The 17,902-nt window shown below is 48.1% G+C and overlaps 1 protein-coding gene across 1 annotated transcript; it reads right to left on the reverse strand.

The window, feature by feature from the left end:
• Positions 1–9,989: 9,989 nt before the first annotated feature.
• HSPA5 (heat shock protein family A (Hsp70) member 5) lies at positions 9,990–17,611 on the reverse strand. Its single transcript, XM_075324148.1, has 9 exons — positions 17,506–17,611; positions 16,734–16,922; positions 13,475–13,706; positions 12,535–12,669; positions 12,316–12,428; positions 11,838–12,228; positions 11,513–11,750; positions 11,243–11,410; positions 9,990–10,913 (listed from the first exon to the last, which is right to left on the reverse strand). Exons 2-9 carry the CDS (start codon positions 16,856–16,858, stop codon positions 10,354–10,356), a joined length of 1,962 nt encoding a protein of 653 aa, XP_075180263.1. The 5' UTR covers positions 16,859–16,922; positions 17,506–17,611; the 3' UTR covers positions 9,990–10,353.
• Between the last annotated feature and the right edge of the window lie 291 nt (positions 17,612–17,902).

Here is a 17,902-nt window from a genome sequence, read left to right on the forward strand (position 1 = left end):
GCATCGTCCACATGCGGAGACACCATTTTTATGGTTGCCATATTTATCGGAAATATGGCTTGCGAGATATGAACCATTTTTTACTGGAGTCGTTCTGTCTGGCTACTTCCAGAGCCTTGCTAATTAGATAGCAGCTCCTACTACAGGGTGACGGCAGGGAGTCATCCTGTGTCCATTGTCCTAAAGCCACCTAATTTCCATATCACAGGACATGGCCATGGAATTTGTTGCTAAACCAGTTGTGTGAAGGAAAGGGGGGGTGACACCAGGAGAGGGCTTCCTGACATACTTGAATATCATGATTTATCGTCATATCTCCGGATTTACCTCACACTGAGCGTCTCTGGTCTTTTTGAGTCTTTTTTGACGAGGCGAATTGGGACCTGCCCGGTCCTCGAAAGGACCGATAACCAGACTGACCCTTCCTCTGTTGGGGTTTGTTTTGTCTGTGTTGCGGTAAGGATGAGTCCTTACCCTTGGAGTGTTTGATGATTTCATCCAAACGCTCTCCAAACAATCGGTCACGAGAAAAAGGCAAATTGGTTAAGCACTTCTTGGAATGAGAATCTGCTTTCCAATGTCTCAACCACAGGGCCCTACGCAAAACAACGGAGTTGGCTGACGCCACTGCCGTGCGGCTTGTAGCGTCAAGAACAGCATTAATCGCGTACGACGCGAATGCCGCCATTTGCGAGGTCAATGGTGCTACCTGCGGGGCAAATGCACGTGTGACTGAGTCGACTTGCGCAAGCCCGGCTGAGATAGCTTGGAGTGCCCATACGGCCGCAAAAGATGGCGCTAACGACGCTCCAATCGCTTCATAGATGGATTTCAGCCAGAGCTCCATCTGCCTGTCAGTGGCATCTTTAAGTGCCGCTCCATCTTCAACTGCAACCAAGGATCTAGCTGCAAGCCTGGAAATTGGAGGATCCACTTTTGGACACTGGGTCCAACCCTTGACCACCTCAGGGGGAAAAGGATAGCGTGTATCTTTAAGCCGTTTAGAAAAACGCCTTTCCGGATAAGCGTGGGGTTTCTGGATTGCGTCTCTAAAGTCAGCGTGGTCCAGAAAAGTGCTTAATGTACGCTTAGGGTATCTGAAATGGATTCTCTCGTGCTGCGAAGCTGACTCCTCTACAGGAGGAGCTGGTGGGGAAATATTTAACATCTTATTGATGTTAAATATAAGATCATTAACTATGGCGTCACCATCTGGTGTATCTAGATTGAGAGCGGTCCCAGGATCAGAATCCTGGTCAGTTACGTCCGCCTCATCACCCATAGATTCATCTCGCTGGGATCCTGACCATTGAGATGAATGTGAAGGCCCGTCATAGCGAGCCCGCTTAGGCTGCCCGGGGCCATCGTCCGAGTCAGAGTCTTCACCCTGAGGTGTATGTGCCCGTCCCGGAGCTTGGAGGTAATTCAGCTGAGGGGGACCAGGGGGCAATGATTGCACAGTGTCCGTGGCCTGAAGTACAGGCCTAGCTCGCAATGTGTCAAGAATTTGTGACATAGTGAGAGACATTCTGTCAGCAAAAGCTGCAAACTCAGTTCCTGTCACCTGGACAGCATTCACAGGTGGTACGCCCTGGGTCACGTCCAGCAGAGGTCCCGACTGTGCAAGCGCCGCAGGGGCCGAGCACTGCACACAATGGGGGTCCGTGGAGCCTGCTGGTAGAAAAGTCCCACATGCGGTGCAGGAAGCATATAATGTCTGTGCCTTGGCACCCTTGCGTTTTACGGACGACATGCTGCTGGCTCTCTGCAATGTGAGAGAGTCTATAGCCAAAGGGCGACCAGCGCTATGCAATACAAAGTATTTGTGGAAACAAAATACTAAGAATACTTCTGGCACAAGAGGGGGTGAGCCCTAAGGGCTGCTTACCGCCCGCTGAATAGCGGGTAAGAGGCGCAGAATTCCTTGTCTGGGTCTCCCCGGCTCCCCTCTGCAGCTCAGCGTGTCAGCAGGAATGGCTGCCGGCGTCTGTGGAGAGGGGCGGTCCGTGGGAGTTCCCAAACAAAAGTGCGGGAAACAGTGTCCCCTCTGTGCCTATTGTGAGGGCTGGAGTATGTAAAAACAACTCCAGCCCTCGGCGCTGATGCACTGACCAGCGTCCCGCCCCTCTCCTGACTGGCAGGTCTGGGGGCGGGAACGAACGGAAGCAGGCCGCAAAAGCCGGGGACTCGAGTTATCAGCGCGGCCGCCGTAAAAGCGCGGCCCGCGCTGAAGTCCCCGGCGCACCACAAGTGCCAGCCGCGCCGCAGTCCCAGCGGCCGGCGCGACCGATTCCCAAAAGTGTGCCTGCTTCAGCGAAGCTGAATGAGGCCATGGCACAAGCGCCGCAGCGCTGATGTCCCCCGGCGCACTACAACACCCAGCATGCTGCGGTGTGAGCGCCAAATGCACGGGGACACAGAGTACCTTGAGGAAGCAGGGCCATGTCCCTGATGTACTCCGCTCCATCCAGCATCTTCTCCAGGGGCTGTAGATGGAGCACGGTCTCAGTGCCTGGAGACCAGTAAATCCCACTTCACCCAGAGCCCTGTAAAAAGGGATGGGGAAGGAATCAGCATGTGGGCTCCTGCCGCCGTACCCGCAATGGGTACCTCAACCTTACAAACACCTCCGACATACAGTGGGGTGAGAAGGGAGCATGCTGGGAGCCCTGTATGGGCCCTCTTTTCTTCCATCCGACATAGTCAGCAGCTGCTGCTGACTAAAAACAATGGAGCTATGCGTGCGTGTGTGACCTCCTTCGCACAAAGCTAAAACTGAGGAATCCGTACTCCTACGGGAGGGTGTATAGCCAGAAGGGGAGGGGCCTTACACTTTTAAGTGTAGTTCTTTGTGCGGCCTCCAGAGGCAGTAGCTATACACCCACTGTCTGGGTCTCCCAATTAGGAGCGAAAAAGAAATTCCCTTCTTCTTTGTTGCTCCATTGGGAGACCCAGACAATTGGGACGTCCAAGAGCAGTCCCTGGGTGGGTAAAAGAATACCTCGATAAAAAGAGCCGAAACGGCCCCCTCTTTCAGATGGGCAACCGCCGCATGAAGGACTCGCCTACCTAGACTGGCGTCTGCCGAAGCATAGGTATGCACTTGATAGTGTTTCGTGAAAGTGTGCAGACTAGACCAGGTAGCTGCCTGACACACCTGCTGAGCCGTAGCCTGGTGCCGCAATGCCCAGGACGCACCCACGGCTCTGGTAGAATGGGCTTTCAGCCCTGAAGGAAGCGGAAGCCCAGAAGAACGGTAGGCTTCGAGAATCGGTTCCTTGATCCACCGAGCCAAGGTTGACTTGGAAGCCTGCGAACCCTTACGCTGGCCAGCGACAAGGACAAAGAGCGCATCTGAACGATGCAGGGGCGCCGTGCGAGACACGTAGAGTCGGAGTGCTCTCACCAGATCTAAGGAGTGCAAATCCTTTTCACATTGGTGAATTGGATTAGGGCAAAATGAAGGTAAGGAGATATCCTGATTGAGATGAAAAGGAGATACCACCTTAGGTAGAAATTCCGGGACAGGACGCAGAACCACCTTATCCTGGTGAAACACCAGGAAGGGGGCTTTGCATGACAACACTGCAAGCTCAGACACTCTCCGGAGTGATGTAACTGCCACTAGAAATGCCACCTTCTGCGAAAGACGTGATAAAGAGACATCCCGCAGCGGCTCGAAAGGTGGTTACTGAAGAGCCGTTAGCACCTTGTTAAGGTCCCAGGGTTCCAGCGGACGCTTGTAAGGTGGGACTATGTGGCAAACTCCCTGCAGGAACGTGCGGACCTGCGGAAGCCTGGCTAGGAGCTTTTGAAAAAATACGGAGAGCGCCGATACTTGTCCCTTGAGAGAGCCGAGTGACAAACCCTTGTCCATTCCGGATTGAAGGAATGAAAGAAAAGTGGGTAAGGCAAACGGCCATGGAGTAAAACCATTATCAGAGCACCAGGATAAGAAGATTTGCCAAGACCTGTAATAGATCTTGGCGGACGTTGGTTTCCTGGCCTGTCTCATGGTGGCAATGACATCCTGAGATAACCCTGAAGACGCTAGGAGCCAGGACTCAATGGCCACACAGTCAGGTTGAGGGCCACAGAATTCAGATGGAAAAACGGCCCTTGTGACAGCAAGTCTGGGCGGTCTGGAAGCGCCCACGGTTGACCCACCGTGAGATGCCACAGATCCGGGTACCACGACTGCCTCGGCCAGTCTGGAGCGACGAGAATGGCGCGACGGCAGTCGAACCTGATCTTGCGTAACACTCTGGGCAGCATCGCCAGAGGAGGAAACACATAAGGCAGTCGAAACTGCGACCAATCCTGAACTAACGCGTCCGCCGCCAGAGCTCTGTGATCTTGAGACCGAGCCATGAATGCCGGGACTTTGTTGTTGTGCCGTGACGCCATGAGATCGACGTCCGGCGTTCCCCAGCGGCGACAGATCTCTCGAAACACGTCTGGGTGAAGAGACCATTCCCCCGCGTCCATGCCCTGACGACTGAGAAAATCTGCTTCCCAGTTTTCTACGCCCGGGATGTGAACTGCGGAGATGGTGGAGGCTGTGGCTTCCACCCACCGTCCGTGGTGACCACAGCCCAGGTTGGGGGTAGGAAGGATTCACAAAGCATAAAACTGAGGAGCCCGTGATGCACGGGAGGGTGTATAGGCAGAGGGGAGGGGTTACACTTTTTAAAGTGTAATACTTTGTGTGGCCTCCGGAGGCAGAAGCTATACACCCAATTGTCTGGGTCTCCCAATGGAGCGACAAAGAAATAAGACATATATTTTTTTTTGCCCTGAAAAAAGCACTAAGACAGTGTCTTATTTTCGGGGTAACAGGGTATATCACAATGATGGCCGAGGAAGTGTCCAGCCTCCTGTGTAGGTCCACTCGGTCCTCATGTAATTGGGCTGGGAAAAATCTAAATGGGACCTTAAAGAATAGTTCACAATCCAAATCCTAAGAACAGATGGGTCTATAGTTTTGGCATTGGGAGGTCTCTTTTAGTATTGTGGGACTAAAGACTCACCCTGTTACGGGGAGAGCTAAGGAACTCAGGGCCTTTTGTGGTAAGCAGCCCAGACTTGAAGTTTACAAGTATGGAGGTATATCAGTGTGGTGGGACAGATTGGGGATTGTTTAGGAGATATGTGCAGCCTCGTGGTTCTGACGACTCCGGACACTTTCCAACTAGGTTCATTTCCAAACCAAAAAAGCTCTTATATTTTTCCGAGGTGGTTGAAATTGTGAAAAGAATGAAGGAGCACAGGCGTTCTCTTATGTGCATATTCACCCCAACTATTGTGTCTTGGGAGGTGAAGATGTCACATTAGAATGGTTACCTAAGGTTCATATTTAATTTTTAAAGTGGTTGTGTTACGCATGCACTTGATCCACACCAATTAGGCCAGGCAGTAGGGAAGTAATGATCTCTGGTTAAGAGTTCACCCAAACAGTTGTCCACTACTTTAACATTCATTACCTATCCTTTAAGATAGGTCATCAAATTGGTGAAGGAAGGTTGAACTAGATGGACCTATGTCTTTTTTCAACCTATGCAACTATATGTCTGATAGGCTTGCGGTATGTTGGACCTTGGCCAGCCGATCGCCTGTTCTTGGTGCCAGCCAGAAATGCTCAGTACTGGAGCTGCCCTATCTTGCCGGATACTGCACATCCACCTCCTATTGATTTAAATAGGAGGATGTGCAGTACCCGGACACAGTCGCTATCAGTTGACGGGGCATCTCCGAAGCTGAGCATTTCCAGCTGCGCCGCCGCCAAGAACAGCTGATCGGTGGAGGTGCTGGGTGTTTGACCCCGGTCGATCAGACATTGATGACCTACCCTAAGGATAGGCCATCGATGTTTAAGTAGTCTTTAAAAGGTATGAGCCCAGTTTAATTAACCCCGATACTATAGTCTCCATCCTGTGACGAATGTACAGTTCCAAACCACAGATTGGAGATGACCACCCAAATATAAAAAGGTGCCTACTTGGCTGGCCTTTGGAATACTTTCTTACCTACTGCCATCATGTTACTTGGTGACCAAGACATAACAGCCCAACGACTTGTTTCTACACCTTCTAGAATAGATCATGGATGGGACTCCAGTTCAAAACACTAACCATGGCATACAAAGCCATCCACAACCTGTCTCCTCCCTACATCTGTGACCTAGTCTCCCGGTAATTACCTGCACGTAACCTTCGATCCTCACAAGATCTCCTTCTCTACTCCCCTCTCATCTCCTCTTCGCACCATCGCATCCAAGATTTCTCGCGTGCCTCCCCCATACTCTGGATTGCTCTGCCTCAACACATCAGACTCTCGCCTACCTTGACAAGCTTCAAAAGGAACCTGAAGAGCCACCTCTTCCGACAAGCCTACAACCTGCCATAACCCTCAGTCTGATACAGCGCCGCACAATCAACTGTACTCTAACCTACCGTATCCTCAGGTATCCCTTGTAGACTGTGAGCCCTCACGGGCAGGGTCCTCTATCCTCCTGTACCTGTCTGTATCTTGTATTGATTATGAATATTGTACTTGTCCCTATTATGTACACCCCTTTCACATGTAAAAGCGCCATGGAATTGATATGTAATAATAAATAATAATAATGGGGAATCTGGAGACCTTGTACCTTCGCACTATTATGGTTATTTAATGAGGTTAATTTTGCAGTTTATTTTAAAATATGGATGTGCTACCGGATTACGCATCTGATGGCTGGGCTAGTGGCAAATAATTCCTACATGTCTTTGACCATCAGTGTCTTCAGGTCCTGCAGTAGAGTCATTGCCAAACTTTTGGATTAATGGTATTGAGATGTTAGAAGAATCGGAGAATGTAATATTAAAGGAAAAATCGATCAGTAAGATCAAACCCCCCCAAACCTCCTAAATGGGGATGCAGGTCTTTGAAATGTAAATCCATGCACCCCTTAAAAAGGGACAGTGATGGAAAGGTGCACTTAAGGGGTTGTCCAGCCTTAGGCTTCTGTGATTGCAGACTTGTGAATTCTCACTACGATCGCGGAGGATTCTCCAATGTCGGGAGCAGGCGGTGTTGTGACCAGAAGTATGGGACTTGCAGACTTCCGGCCATATTGAGTAGACTGTATCCGGCTTCAATCCGTACACTTGCATTGAGCGAGGCTGTGTGTATCTAGACGTGGACAACATGTATCCAAATCACATACTAATGACGCCAACACCGGAGAATCCTCACAGCGTGCACATAGTGACTGCAGACTTTTAGCCGAAGGCTGGACAACCCCTTTAAAAAAGTCAGACACCTTTGACATTGGAAAGCAGAAATTAATGTTATCGATTTCCTTTAGTTAATAAAATTGCACTACGTTACAATCTGCATTTTCAGCCTTTGATATGCCATTTGGATCCTGATCCAAGTTTCACATTTATAGGAATGTCTCTCTCAGGAATATAGGCTGGATATGACTTCCATGTGTATCGAGCTTGCTTATGCTTTCATGTCTCAGCACAGCTCTAATGCTGTACATATGTCCTTTACACTTTGTATATAGCCCGTTTTCTGTGCCCTTCCCTCCCGTTATCTCTTAAGACTCAATACAAGTCTATTTGTTGATGAATACTAATGCGTACTAACCCCAGGATCTTTGCTTGTTTGAGATCGTTCTCTAGTCCCCCCATGCTCCTGGTAATGGTATAAAGAAGGTGTGCATAGATGAACGGTCATGTCAGAACGCTGATAATCACAATACACAATCATGGCTTATTCTGTGCAGCCAGATCTCCCCTCTGATGTCTTCTCCAGCTTGTCTTTGACAATACATGGCAACAAAGGGGAGAGCAGGCAGCGCAGAATAAGCCATGACAGTGCATTATCTACTGACACATGCCTATCAACTCTCTGCCCTTGCCTGAAACGTGGCAGTACATATTCACCTTCATGGCTTGTATACCAGACGATCACAACCTGTATTTGCACACCTTCTTTGTGACATGTCCAGGGGCATGGAGGGATGCTATGACAGTCTCAAAGAAGCTGTGTATAAGTAGGCATAGATTCCAAGTGGAGAGGAGGGGGTGTCAGAAAATGGGAAATCAAGCAACACTGGTCCATAGAAGCTTCTCCTCGCTTTCTCCTACCGAGAAACTGGCCCCTTTGCGCGAGAGCAACTGGTCTTCCCATGGATGGATAGGAAGAAGAAGTCAAGGCCCAGCCTTTCCAACTAAACTCCCATGCAGCTTGGTCCATTTTGCCTTAGGTATGTTTTGCATCAGACAAATTGAGAGGAGGGGTGTCAGAAAATGGGAAACCAAGCCGCACTGGTGACTATCCTAAAAACACTGCGCGCATGTATAGGTAGCAGTAGTCCGGGACAGGCCTTTCCAACTAGTCTCCCATGCAGCTTGGTCCATGGCGCCTTGTTAAGTATGTTTTTTTTCCCCCCCCGAAATGCCACAGCGTTTCAGAGTCAACCGTACATGGCTGATATCACACAAAGTGTCTGATACATGGACTTTACTCATGTATCAGACAAGGGGAGAGAAGGGGTATCATAAAATACCGCACTAGTGACCATCCTAAAAACACTGATCCCCAGGAGCTTCTTCTCGTGAGCGACTGGCCTCTCAGTGCATGTATAGGGAGAGACCTGTCAGTTCCTGGAAGGGAGAAGCAGTCAGGAACCGGCCTTTCTGACTTGTCTCCCATGCAGCCTGGTCCGTGTCGCCTTGTAAAAGTACTGTATTTTTCGGATTATAAGACACACTTTCATCCCAAAAATTTGGGAGGAAAATGAGGAGTGCGTATTATAATGCGAATGTAGCTTACCGGGAGGTGGAGAATGGGCGCTGTGCTGCCTGCGGTGGGGGCTGTGTGGAGCAGGGCGGTGCGAGTGAGATACTGTGCTCTCTGCTATGGGGGGGCTGTGTGAAGCAAAGCTGTGAGAAGCAGGGCTGTGCTGCAGGTGAGATGCTCTGTTGGCAGTGCGGGCTGTGTAGAGCAGGGCGGGGAGGCAGTTGAGATGCTGTGCTCTCTGTGGTTGGGGCAGTGTGAAGCTGGGCGGTGCGGCGGGTCAGATGCTGTGCTCTCTGCTGTGGGGGCTGTGTCAAGCAGGGCGGTGCAGCGGGTGAGATGCTCTATTGGCGGTGCGGAGCTGTGCTGGCTGCCGTGGGGGCTGTGTGGAGCAGGGTGGTGCAGGCTTCAAACAATGGTGCCCGAAATCGGCACTTTTGAGATCTTGAGCCGAGAGCTCAATCTGTGTATCTGCGCATGCACCGCCTTCGGCCCATGTATATCCCCAGCAACGGACTTAAGGTAATTTTTGCATGGAGATGGCGCATGCGCAGATAAGATCTAGGTTTGTCAATGAGCTAAGAGCTCAATCTGCGCATACGCCGACTCAGAGCGCAATTTCTTTGAAGCCCACACTGCCAACAGAGCACCTCACCCGCCACCCTGCCTTGCTCCACACAGCCACCAGTGCCCGCAGCCAGCACAGCCCACCCTGCAGAATAGCCCCTACTCCAGATGCCCCACCCCCTTTTTTTAATCTCTAAATTTGGGGTGAGTCTTATAAAACGAGAAATACGGTATATTATTTTAGTCAAACATACATGGCTGTGATATCCTACAGTAGGTGTCTGATACATAGACATTATGTATCCGCTGTCAGGGTCCCTTTAAATCCAAAGTCAACTTATGTTTAATAGGCTGCAGTGATGACACTCCATCTATATGTCACCGCTGCAGCCAATCACCAATCATACTGCTGAGGCCATGAATTTGCTGCACTGTCACATATGACATCATCACTACAACCAATAAACTAAGACCGGTAGGGGAACACCAGTACATGTCTCCCCCATCTATGTGATGTATTGGCTTATTTTATTTCTCGATTACAGAAAACCTCTTGGAGTTTTGTTACGCGTGTCTGTCAAAAGTGAATTAGATAATGGAGATGAAAAAGAATCAGGTAGATGAGCAGCAGGTTATTTATCAAACATTTATTGTGGTCAATGATGGTAGAAAAAAGTTCTACATAGAATGCTCTTGACCAGTTTGTGTTTTTTTTTTTTCTTCAAATAAATAAAACATCTGAGCAACTTTTAAACTGCACCATACCCTCCCAAAAAATCCAGAGCCCACCCCCCCGGGGGAAGAAACCGAACAAAAATAAATGATCCAAGTGAACAACTGCTAATGAAAAGCAGTAAACAGCCATAATGGCTTATTGTCTCCACCGGGAAGTGAAGAATCCACAAGAACATTAGAGTTTTCTGCGTTCCAATATTCTCACAAAGTTCTTGAGTCCAGTATTTACAGAATTTTAGCAGCCGTAGATCGCTCTCCTGCCTATAACTCGTCCTTCTCAGCCTCTTCTCCTTCAGGAGGAGGTCCTCCTGCTCCACCATAAAGTTTGCCAACTATCGGTTGTACAACATCTTCTAATTCCTTCTTTTTAGCTTTGAAATCTTCGATGTCTGCGTCTTGATGACTTTCCAACCATTCGATCTTTTCTTCTACCGCTTTCTCAATGGTTTCCTTATCTTCAGAAGACAACTTGCCTCCAAGCTTCTCCTTATCACCTATCTGGTTCTTCAGTGAATAAGCGTAGCTCTCGAGCTCATTCCGAGAGTCGATCCGTTCTTTGAGTTTCTTGTCGTCTTCAGCGAATTTCTCGGCGTCGTTGACCATCCTCTCGATTTCCTCTGGCGTTAGCCGGTTTTGGTCATTTGTAATGGTGATCTTATTTTTGTTGCCGGTGCCTTTGTCTTCCGCCGTAACTCTAAGGATACCGTTTACATCAATTTCAAATGTAACTTCGATCTGAGGGACACCACGTGGAGCTGGAGGAATGCCGGTAAGGTCAAATGTGCCGAGAAGATGGTTGTCCTTGGTAAGTGGACGCTCACCTATAAAAGACGAAAAACACACAGTTGTTAGTCACCCTTCATAAAGCTTTAAAGACCTGGATCCCCCAACGATTCCTTAAGAGGTGAGCACTCAAATGATCCTCAGGACAGTCAATATGGATCAACTGAGCGCGTCTGCCGCAAAATCAGGGATGTATCTTAGGATGCAGACAAAATTTCTTTCTAACGTTACTATGGAAAGGTTTCTCAAAGTTTAGTCACCCTTTAACATTAAGTGACCAAACACCCTCAAAAAAAGGTACTATATAGATATTAATGGTTGTAAATATTTAGGCTGGAGAATTAGAACATGTGTTAAAATGATTTACCTTCATAAACCTTGATAGTGACAGTAGGCTGGTTATCAGAGGCTGTAGAGAAAATCTGGGACTTCTTTGTAGGTACAACAGTATTTCTGGGGATCAGCTTAGTCATGACGCCACCAACAGTCTCAATACCAAGAGTCAGAGGGCACACATCAAGAAGGACCAAGTCACCTGTAAATAGATTGGATATTTCACTGATCCGTCCTGGGCAACCTAGGTTCTGGACTGGCAAACAAGTGCAAAAAGCAAGTCAAGGAAGAAAAAGTTTCTTACCAGTGTCCTGGTCTCCAGAGAGTACTCCAGCCTGTACGGCAGCACCATAAGCCACAGCCTCATCGGGGTTGATGCCACGAGATGGTTCCTTGCCATTGAAGAATTCCTTCACCAGTTGCTGAATTTTAGGGATACGTGTGGATCCTCCTACCAACACGATTTCATCAATGTCAGACTTCTTCAGATCAGCATCCTCCAGAACCTTCTGGACTGGTTTCATTGTGGAACGGAAAAGGTCCTACAAGTAGTAAGAAGTAATTTAGTGTGGTCCTACAACTTTCCATATTCAACATACAATTGTAGTTTTTCATTTAACACTTCTTACCATGTTCAGCTCCTCAAACTTGGCACGGGTTAGAGTTTCAGAGAAATCTTCTCCCTCAAAGAAAGATTCAATCTCAATTCTGGCCTGATGTTGAGAAGACAGGGCCCTCTTCGCTTTCTCTACTTCACGACGCAGCTTCTGCACTGCCCGGTTATCCTTGCGAACATCTTTGCCGGTTTTCTTTTTGTACAGCTTGATGAAATGCTCCATGACGCGCTGGTCGAAATCCTCTCCTCCCAGATGGGTATCTCCATTGGTGGCAACTACTTCAAAGACACCATTGTCGATGGTAAGGAGGGACACATCGAAGGTACCACCACCCAGATCAAAGACAAGGATATTCTTCTCTCCTTCCTTCTTGTCCAGACCATAAGCAATGGCAGCTGCCGTTCTGAAACCCAAAATAACCATTTTAGCACATGGGACGGTAATAAACCCAACATAAAGACCATCAAGAAACAAGTAGAGGGATACTTACGGCTCATTGATGATCCTCATCACGTTCAACCCTGCAATGGTACCGGCGTCTTTTGTGGCTTGACGTTGGGCGTCATTGAAATAGGCAGGCACAGTGACAACAGCATGGGTAACCTACCACAAAAAAACTGATTAGGAACCGTTCGAAGAGGGAGGTGGGGGATGGGGACCCACCCACAATCTTGTACACCAACACTCCAAGTTTCAACAGTCTACCTACCTTTTTTCCAAGATATTGTTCAGCCGTCTCCTTCATCTTGGTCAGAACCATGGCAGAGATTTCCTCTGGGGCGAAGGTCTTTCTTTGATCTCCTACATCCACGTCAATGTAGGGCTTAGTCTTCTTTTCTGCAACCTAATCGGAAAATAATAATAAAAAAAAAAAAAAAAAAAAAAAAAAAAAAAAAGTGGATATTATATGAGATTAGGAAACAATCGAGAGCTCCTGAGGCTGCTTCCATTTACTCCAAAGACTTATCGTGCCAAGAATTGGTCCCCTACTGGTCAACCTCAATATGAGACATCTCCAAACCATGAAGCCTAAAGGGAGCTTTACACGCTACGATATCGTTAATGTTTTATCGTCGGGGTCACGTTGTTAGTGACGCACATCCGGCGTCATTAACAATATCGCAGCGTGTGACACTGACCAGCGAACTTAATCGACCTCAAAAATGGTGAAAATCGTTCACCATGGAGAGGTCGTTCCAAACTCAAAAATCGGTAAGTGTTGTTTATCCAGGTGGTTCATCGCTCATGCGGCAGCACACATCGTGTGACACCGCAGGAGCGATGAATGTCTCCTTACCTGCCACAATGCGGAAGGAAGGAGGTGGGCGGGATGTTACGTCCTGCTCATCTCCGCCCCTCCGCTTTGATTGGTCGGCCGCTTAGTGACATCGCGGTGACGTCGCTGTGATGTCAAACGTCCCTCCCCCTTGAAGGAGGGATTGTTCGGCAGTCACAGCGACGACGCCGACCAGGTAAGTATGTGTGACGCTGCCGTAGCGATAATGTTCGATACAGCAGCGATCACAAACAATCGCATACGTGACGGGGGCGGGTACTTACACGCTACAAATTGCTAGCGATATCGCTACCGTGTAAAGCCCCCTTTACACTTCTTTATGATATGCAGAGTAATATTTCACAAACCTTACCTTGAATGGCAGATATTTTATGTCCTGTTGAACAGACGGGTCATTCCATATGCGACCGATAAGACGCTTGGCATCAAACACCGTGTTCTCGGGGTTGGAGGTCAGCTGATTTTTGGCAGCATCTCCAATCAATCGTTCACCTTCTGGAGTGAAGGCCACGTAGGATGGGGTGATTCGGTTACCCTGGTCGTTGGCGATGATCTCTACACGCCCGTTCTTAAACACTCCAACACTGGAAATAAGAACAAATAAGTGGTCAAATATTATAGTTTCATAAAAAGCTAAATTCAAGAATAAATATTATGAAATGCAACCAAGTGAGTGCTGACGTCAACTAGTGGCTGCTGTGGTTGGATTCTTAGGATCCGGTCCAGCCATTGAGTGGATAGGACTCCCGAAAAGTGCAATTTACTGACAGCATCAGCAACTCTTTTTTTGATTAGCTGCCCTGGCAAGAGACTACTTGTGCGTACCAGGCTGACTTAGGCTGGTTTCACATCTCCGGTATTTTGCCGGATCCGGGACAAATGCAGTACAGTTACATTAATTTACAATGGAAGCGCGACACCATGCAGACACATGCGGTTGTGTATTAAGCATGTGTCCGCAGCATGTGTCCGCATGCTGTCGCGCTTCCATTGTAAATGAATGTAACTGTACTACATGTGTGCCAGATCCGGCTTCCGGAAAAATACCGGAGATGTGAAACCAACCTAAATCAAGAAAACAGAAGTCGGGAATGCCATCAAGTAGTAAGCAGTTTTCAGGGGTCCGTCCAGCAGCCAAAAGATTATGGACTTGGTTGATGGACCGGGTGCACACTGGTTGGATGGCTGTCTCCGTTCTCCGGCGCCTCCTCTTTCGCCCAGCTTTGTCCTCCTTCTGAAGCCTGGGTGCATGACGCATCCTACGTCATGTACACAGGCCGGGATTGAGGTCCTACGCAGGCACACTTTGATCTGTTCTAAGCAGGGCACACCAAAGTATTGTAGTGCGCCTGCGCAGGACCTCAATGCGGCCTGTGTGCATGACGTAGGACGAGTCATGCACCCAGCCTTCAGAAGGACAAAGATGGCTGAAAGAGGAGGCGCCGGTCCCGGAGATCGGATACACCTATCTGACCAGTCTGCACCGCCTTTTAGGCGAGTATTGTAGTCATTTTTATGTGCTACACAGCGGCCTGGGCTCTTATATACATCATGTTAGAATGCTGTATATAAGAGCCCACTGGTGGCTGCCACAGCTTAGAGTAACCAAAGCTGGTGACAGGTTCCCTTTAACCCTTGTTTAGTACCATGGAGTCAATGAGACCCCATGCAGATTGGTACAACTAGTGATTTTTTTTTTTTAATGGTATCAGACAAGGGTTAAAGTATGACAAAAATGCATTGTGGAGCCTAAAGCTGCCCATGCCAGCGATACAACTGAATGAGGGCCCAAGAGGCAAGTGCCCCCAAATCCATGGAGTTACCAGACTGCAGAGGGTCCATATGGGGACAAGTTACACAAAAAACTTCTGCAGATGCGCTAAGATGTCATACCGCAACTATAAAAAGGACACATTTTCAGAAGGTCTAGGCAAGGGTGTGCCATCTAAATGTTAGCCAAGATTAGAAAACCCGCGCCATTGAATACCCTTAGCATACAGACACATGTGAACGGAGCCTTATATATTAGCATTATATGCGGCTTCCATCACGGTGGAGGCACTTCTGGATTTATGATGTGATACAAAATTTTGTATTGCAGCTTTAAGCAAAGGGCGACATCTTCGTGGCAGAGAATATTAATATATTAGCAACAGCCCCACTTAGGCCAATTGGCAGAATTTGGCATTGCAACATATGCAATAAAAAGGTGTGTGTATATATAATGAATGAATATAAATATATATATATATATATATATATATATATATATATACATATACACACACACACACACACACACACACACACATACAGGCATACATATATACATACATACACATACTGCAATACCAAATTCTGCCAATTAACCTAAGTGGCGCTGTTACTACTACATTTTAGTGTTCTCTGACACAAAGATGTCACTCTTGTATAAGGCTGCAATACCAGATTCTGCCAACTAACTTAAGTGGCGCTGTTGCTAATTATATCTACAATACATCATAAATACAGAGGATCCTCCACCTTGATAGAAGCTGTATATAGTGCTAACCTATAAGGCTGACTTCACATGTCCAGTAATCATCCGATAGAATGGATCCAATAGTAATCCTTGTTGCAAACAACTTTTTTGATTTTTTGCAGAATCCCTTTATTTATTTTTTTTAACATGGGGGAGGGGGGGTATATGGATAACAGATTCATTAACGGATTACTATTTGGCCGTTTTTCTTGCATTAGTACAAGATCCCTTTTTCTTACTGGTTTCAAATGGAAGATTACTGATTACTATGATCCATTTGAAACTGATCCAGTAAGAAAGAGGTATCCTTTACAAATGCAAGAAAAACTGATAGCCAAATAGTAATCCGTTAATGGATCTGTTCTCCATAGACCCCCATGTTTGGCTGGGTTCACATGTCCTGTAGTCATCTGTTAACATGGATCCGTTCTCCATAGACCCCCCCCCTATGTTTGGCTGGGTTCACATTCACATGTCCTGTAGTCATCTGCTATCATGGATCCGTTCTCCATAGACCCCCCCCCCCATGTTTGGTTGGGTTCACATTCACATGTCCTGTAGTCATCTGCTATCGTGGATCCGTTCTCCATAGACCCCCCCCCATGTTAGGCTGGGTTCACATGTCCTGTAGTCCTCTGTTATCATGGATCCGTTTGCAAAAAAAAAAGTTGTGCAATCAAACTTTTTTTGTCCATTGTTAAATGACAGATGTCGGCCGGATCCATTTTTAACATGGGAATCTATGGACGGCAGATCTGTTAACGGATGTCCGTTTATCATCCATTAGTAACGGATCCGGTACAAATGCAAGTACAACAGATGGCTAAATAGTGATCCAGTAACGTATTCATTGTCCATAGACTCCCATGTTATAGACAATAAAATGGATCCAATCGAAATCAGTTTCCCAACAGATCTGATCTAACGGATGACTACTGGACATGTGCACTGTTCTAAAAAGGAAGGTCTGTTCTGAATCCTACATCTACAGGCCCTGTGGGTCTATGGAAGCCTTTTCTATTGTAATACAAGGCTTCCTGTGTCTGATGAGCAGATCATCACTCATCACTGACAGCCAATAGTCACTCACCATGAATAAGTGGTCCCCAGATCAATCCCGACCACGGTGCCGACATCTTCCCTCTTGTCGTCATCGTCGGCATAAGTACCGGCCACGACCAGCAATACGACTGCCAGCAGCTTCATCCTGACCATCAGATGACGTCTTCTAAACCAAACTGTGAAAATACCGCTCTGTAGTGTAGAATAGTAAACCGCCCTGTAGACAAAAAAAGAAAAAAAAAAGACAATGTTAGCGATGCATGGATGCAGCAGGGGACCTCCGACGGACAACAGGCATAAAAGCAGGGTGGTGCCACGCTGACAGCCCGCCTCCCCCGACCAATGGGGACGCAAGATGGCGAATCATGGGCGGCAGGAAGGAGGGAGAGAAGCTTCTAGAGAGACAGCACGGTGCTCATTCTTCCTTTGGGTGAGATCGGTCCGAAAAGGAGTACGATCCCATGGGAGGGGACGACATAGGGGACGACATAGGGGACAAAGTCAGCAAGAGGAAGTGTACACATCCAGATCCCATCATGAAACAATGGCTGCCATCAATAGGGCCAAAGATCTAAAAAGGTAATTAGCAAGTGACAGATGCAGCATGATCATAATCCACGTCCGGTGCCCCATACAGTCTGCACCCACTTCATAAGCAAATCATATGCATAAAAACCAACAGATCCAGTGCCAATGAATGAGATACCAATGTGCGACCACCCCCAGCAGAGGGGTCAGCACCAGCGCCCTCCCCCATACACAGGCATGGCTATGCCCCACCATGCTCCCCAGCCACATACCGATCGCAGGCCGCGCCCAGTCCTCGCAGTTTCTATACGGTCTCTATTCGCCGGTTGCTGTCAGACTGACGTACCATGCGCCGCTTCCCGTCTTTTATACCTTCCCGGCCGGCCAAAGTCGTGGAGCGCCGTGATTGGTTGGAGCGCCACGCGTTGGACTTTTCTGATTGGTCTCGTCGTCCTAAGCTGTCGGCACCGGATTCGCACACGTTCTGATGTCGTCACGTCTTCCCCTCTGAGTAATGGCCCCGCCCGGGTCTTTAGTGATGCAGCCAATCAGAAGTCTCGTAGTGGCAGCTCGAGCGGCAGGGATTGGCTGGCCGCGTTGTCAGTCCGGTGCCACTACTTTTCTGGAGGATTTCGTCCTCCCTTTCTAGTCTGTCAGTTTCGTCAGAAT

Source organism: Anomaloglossus baeobatrachus, chromosome 9 (genome assembly GCF_048569485.1).
Source record: "Anomaloglossus baeobatrachus isolate aAnoBae1 chromosome 9, aAnoBae1.hap1, whole genome shotgun sequence".
Classification (NCBI taxonomy): domain Eukaryota; kingdom Metazoa; phylum Chordata; class Amphibia; order Anura; family Aromobatidae; genus Anomaloglossus; species Anomaloglossus baeobatrachus.